General features: G+C 35.7%; 2 protein-coding genes across 2 annotated transcripts in view; one reads left to right on the forward strand and one right to left on the reverse strand.

Moving 5' to 3' along the window:
* The window catches only part of LOC132189256 (uncharacterized), a gene marked incomplete at its 5' end in the record, with an annotated part of 2037 nt that extends 1157 nt beyond the window's left edge, over positions 1 to 880 (forward strand). The window contains 2 exon segments of the mRNA XM_059603910.1: positions 318 to 369; positions 461 to 880. Coding sequence (XP_059459893.1) covers positions 318 to 369; positions 461 to 573 — 165 coding nt within the window.
* Positions 881 to 2132: 1252 nt separating this feature from the next.
* On the reverse strand, positions 2133 to 3776 carry LOC132189457 (uncharacterized). Its single transcript, XM_059604195.1, has one exon. The coding sequence runs from the start codon at positions 3774 to 3776 to the stop codon at positions 2133 to 2135; it is 1644 nt and encodes a 547-aa protein (XP_059460178.1).
* Between the last annotated feature and the right edge of the window lie 1587 nt (positions 3777 to 5363).

The raw sequence follows: 5363 nt of genomic DNA on the forward strand, positions 1-5363 counted from the left end.
TAATAACGGTATATTCTATTGTTGTATTGCCGAATAATCTTGTAGGGCTTCATTTGCAGCTGCATGTGCTATAGTGTAGCTGCATCTGGCGAGTACGTAAAAATGTAGTTTTTTGTTGTTATAAGCTGTATCCACATTCCCAGTGTATGTTCTAATTTAGGGAGTTCTACTCTTTCAATCATTAGGTTGATAATATTAACGTTATTGTGTTTTTTATTGACTAACCATCTCAAATTTTCAGTTTGATTTTATTAATAGCCAGAGCTTTAAATCTTAGTCTGTATTTCAAGGATTCTTACTCTGTTTCTTATGTACAGATGATACTAAGTGCTGTCTACATTGTCAGCCCGGTTGACATTATTCCAGAAGGTATGTTGCTGCTTGTACATCTTATTTGTTGAATTCTTGTGGTGGACTTATAACTAAATTAAGGTGATATAATCTATCAACTGTACAACAGGAATATTGGGAATAGTTGGGCTCTTGGATGATCTCCTTATACTGCTTATCTTCTTCCTGCACGTTGCTGCCATTTATCGGTCGGTACTCTATGCCCGTCACGGAGGTTCATGAGCTGTCCTGCCAACATGACAGAAGAAAGAGCAAGGGTAAACGTAAAGGAAAAGGTTAAACATTCTCCGCAGAGAGCAGGATTGTTGGTTTTTCTTTTTTCTCTTTTCCTTTTTTGCTTGCCTTCACTAAACCTAGACAGGTTTCCTTTCTTTTTTGCCCTTTCTAGCTTTTCTCTGGTTGATACCGTTGCAATGCAATGGCAAAGCTTGCTTCATCCCTCACACTATTTGTAATCAAACGTGGATGTTTCTTTGTGCACGGGCAAAAAATCATTCTTTTATGTGAGTTTGTAATAATGTTGTGTTCATTTTGCTTTATATTATGCAGCAAAGGGAAAAGACGTTACTACAGTACCTCCGAGCACTTCAACAGTATGCTAACATTTCTATAGTAAAATTAGGGCTAATAATTTTTGACACAACTAGCATTACTTTAAATTTAATTAAGCACAAAACTTATCCAAATAAATGTTACTCTCATATAGGACCAGCAATAACGTGTCATGAACAATCCAGTTTCTAGGTGTTGACTATGCGCGATGGTATGACCAGGATATATATATATATATATAGCAGTAAAACTATTTAGTAGACTTCTATATGACTGTCATGCAATTGACATGACATCGTAGTAAAACTTACCTCCTCATTTTTTATTTTTAATAAGTATTGATCTAATGCTTGATTTTTATTTCCACAATTGGATAGCAATCTATTAAATAACATTAATCATTAGCTAAAATTCTTTATATTTCTTAAGTTAAATCATTGTAATGTATGTCAAATCTTAAGGGGAATGAGTCATGACTCAGCCTGGAGACTTATTAGATTTATTGTACTATTTGTTGATGAAATAAAATTCAAAGGGATGTCATAAATACTCATGTGGCAGTTCATTCTTATGGCTAGTTCTGAAACTTTATATTGAGGGAGTTATCTTTTGAAAGAGAAGATGGTCCTGGAAGGATTTTCGAGCACATTATTGAGGTCCTTTTAGAGATTATTCACTTGGTGTTGCTTATTTCTTGCTGCAATTAGAATCCCACGTTGACATAGAGACTGGTTTTAAATTGTCATTGACATATGAACACTATTTTGAAGCAACATTGACAATCAAGAGAACCCTCTTCTTAAACATGCTAAGTGAAAAACATCATTCCCATTAATATCATACATCAACAAACTCCATATATATACATAAGCACAATACACGATAAGTATTGACAAGCTCTTAAATAATTAAAGATATAACCAAACCTCTAAGGTAAGGAAAGAGATAAAGTTCCATGATAGCTAGTAAACTCTGAAATCTCCATACCACGGGTGAGTTTAAGGCTATGTTGCTGCATTTTCCAATCATCACTTTGAAGTGACTTTGTTAGTTATTTCTCTGACACAAACTAGAAAAGTGGACATTAAATTTGCATTGAGTGCATTCCACGGCCGGCAATCGAAAGTCTTACCACAAGAATCACATGGAGGGGAAGACTCAGTCTTTGAGACAAAAGTGAGTGGGTGTTGATGATCATCTTTGATTGCGAAAGTACTTCTTAACTTAATTTATAGATATATTCCTAAAACGCATCGAGGATGAGCAGGGAAGTCGCATTCTACACAATAATAAAACCATTGATTTGGATTTCTCTTTTCTTCGCAAATTAAACAATAGTATTCTTTACAACGTTCTTCAGCAATGTAGGTGAGCTTGAGGAGATGATCGTCATATCTGTGCCTAGCTATGAGCGGAAGAGTTGCACATTCAAGACCCAAGGCAAAATCGCAACTAGTGCATACAAACATGCCAGCTGGTTTCCTGGAATAAGTGGCATTGCAAACATGACATCTTTTATCAAAATTAACAGCAAGGAAGAGGGAGTGTTGATGACCTTCATGTTTCAAGGTTTCCGAAATTGAACCACATTGAAGGTCAAGGTTGAAATCACACACGTCACATCTATAGGGGAAGCCATCGCGTACATTTATACAAGCATCACACTTGAACCATACATGTGAGACGAGGGTGAGCTGGTGTTGGTGAAGTATGTGTTGCTTCTTTCTTGGTAGCCTGGCACATCTACTGTGGAGAAAGAAGTTGCATTGTGTACAACTGTAAAACGGGGTGGAGATGAATTCCATACAACCATCACAAAACTTAACATCTGCGAGCTCCTCATTGCCAAGAATTAAATCATGGTGATGGCTAAAATGCTTTATTTGCCCAACGCCTTCAACCTCCATAGCATCATGATCAGTTGCTAAATCACTAGATTTCTCTAGAAGCAACCAGAGATCCTCACTTTCTTCATTTTCAAAAGCACATTGCAAGTGAGCCACGTAACCACACTCCTGACAATAATAAGCGGCATACTCTGTCTTCACCTTTTGATAGCAAAGTCTACAGAATACGTTGCTGTCCAAGTGCTCTTTGACTTGAAGAGAATATGTGATAGCAAGGAAGTGATCATGTCTTGAAATCCAGATGATGCGTGGAAACCGAGCACATTTGTTGTGAATCAAGAGTTGACAGATGTTACAATGGGAAGCTAACTCCTTGGCTTCCTCACCACAAGCGTCACAAGTAAATTGGTTCTTCTTAAAGAACGAGACGAATGCATGTTGGCAGCTGTCAACATTATTAATTCGCGGGCGGGTGGTGGTACACATGATATGAAGATTGAAATCGCACTCACCGCAACAGTAAAAGGGGTACCTATTGCAGTTTTTACCGCAAACATTACAATATTTTTGATCTGCCTTCACAAGAACAAGGGTGTGGTTTGGGTGGAAGGGGTGTTGTTGTATCTGGGGAGACAGGTCAACGCATGATTTATGGAGGAGTAAATTGCAATTGGAAGTGGAGCATTTGTATCCGGGACCCAAAACTGGCTTCTCGCACCCCAAGCAAAGAACGTCCTCCTTGCCATCACTTTTCACTTCTTCAGTGAAGATCAAGCGATCATGCCCAAAGCTGAAGTGAAAAAGAAGGGCTTTGTAATTGGTGGGTGCATTGAGGCATGAAAAATGACAGTAGAGGTCTTGACCCCAGCGTTTAAAAGCGGGACCTGCTGATATCGGTTTCTGGCACACCACACAATCAACTATCTCATAATTTCTCACCTTTCTTACATTCAAGGGTGAATTCCTCCAGACCTGCCATAGAAAACCATCGAAGGCCCGATCCATCATCTTCATCTGTGACGTCATAGTTAGTTAGGATCCGATCCGATCATCCGAGACTTAGACGCCGACAGAAATTAAGGAGATCGATGGAAGTGGTTAGGAATGGGAATTGTGTTGTGGAGTACTGGAGGGTGGAGGGAAAATATTGGTGAAGACCGACGAGCAAAGAAATGAATTGTGTTTTTTGTTAATTATGAATGAAGTGGTATATATATATTGTGCCACCTAATTGTGTGTATTGATTTATATATTATGATATATTCTTGCAATATTAATTGCCCCCCCAATTCCATTCCTCTCTCCCAAGCAACTTCTGATCAGGTCATAAATTAAAGCAAAAGATTTTTCATGGCCCACTCACTCAAGTCCACTATTTTGTGCAAACTAAATTCTAGCTTTTCAATTGAACAAATTAAGAAGAAGCAAAATAAAAGAAATAACTTGTGTATGGAGTAACTAACAAATTCTAACTTTTATGTGCGTCTAAACATTATCTTCTAAGGAGGAGAAATGATATTCTAATTTTGATTGCTTCTTTCTTTTCACAATTCTTATTTTTACTTTTAATTAAGTTCTTGTTTTTTTTTTTATTCTTTCACCTCCTCACATATATATATATTTTTTTAAAAAAAATTTGTTTTATTTTCATTTAATTTATATTTTTTAGTACGCTGCTATAAGACTGTCATTCTATGTCGCGGTAAAAATCAGACGTTGTAAATTCTTTTTTATGGGTTTCTTGAACTGAATTTGACATCACATCATCAATTACTATATCCTATTCTAGAACTACAGACACTTTTTTGTATAATTTATTAAAATTTACAAGTTTTTGGAGGAAAAATCTGTGATATAGACGTGTAATTAGCGTTTTTTTTTTTTTTTTTTCTTAGAGTTCTGTTCGCTTGATCTCCCTTTGATATGTATTGCTCTTGATCCGTCACAAGGATTATTAAACGTTGGGAAAAGGTTAGAAAAACAAAAAGGAAAAAAAAAAATTTCAAAGACCAAGAGCATATGAATGGTCTGGATGACCAACGCTTCATTCAAAGGTTATGCTTAGTCTATGCATTCGTATTAATTAGTGAATGAAAGAAAAAATTGGGTTTAGGTGGATGAAAATTAGGGAGAAAATATTTATACCGAGTGAATATGATTCGTTGGGACGATACAACCGTTGAAAAATTGGTGTTAGCCTATAGTTCTGATAACATGAAAGAAAACATAATCAAATGGAAAAATAAAGACAATAGCATAAATAAAAGAAAATAGAGACAACAAATTCTAAGTAATTTGGTCTATGACCTATTTTCATAAGATAATACCTAAAGGACTACATCTTTGCTTTTATTCAATTGATGAATTTACAATATAGAGGGTCCCAATCTATAGGAAATTTGAGAGAATTCAAAACGTTATGCAAGATCAAATCAAATTATATTTAAATATATTAAAATCTGTTTTGATTCGACTACAATTAATTACAATCAATGATGAAATCAAATCCGGCAATATATTTTCCACCTCTATTATGTGTATCTCTGCATCAGAAAATATCATTCTTAAAAATAATATCTAAAGTCCATTTCTATTAGAGGATCCCACTCTTAC

The sequence above is a fragment of the Corylus avellana genome, chromosome ca8 (assembly GCF_901000735.1).
Source record: "Corylus avellana chromosome ca8, CavTom2PMs-1.0".
In the NCBI taxonomy this organism is placed as follows: domain Eukaryota; kingdom Viridiplantae; phylum Streptophyta; class Magnoliopsida; order Fagales; family Betulaceae; genus Corylus; species Corylus avellana.

Bases quoted from the DNA above. Each gene is read 5' to 3' on its own strand.
- LOC132189457 (XM_059604195.1), bottom strand. From the start codon at position 3,776: ATGACGTCACAGATGAAGATGATGGATCGGGCCTTCGATGGTTTTCTA.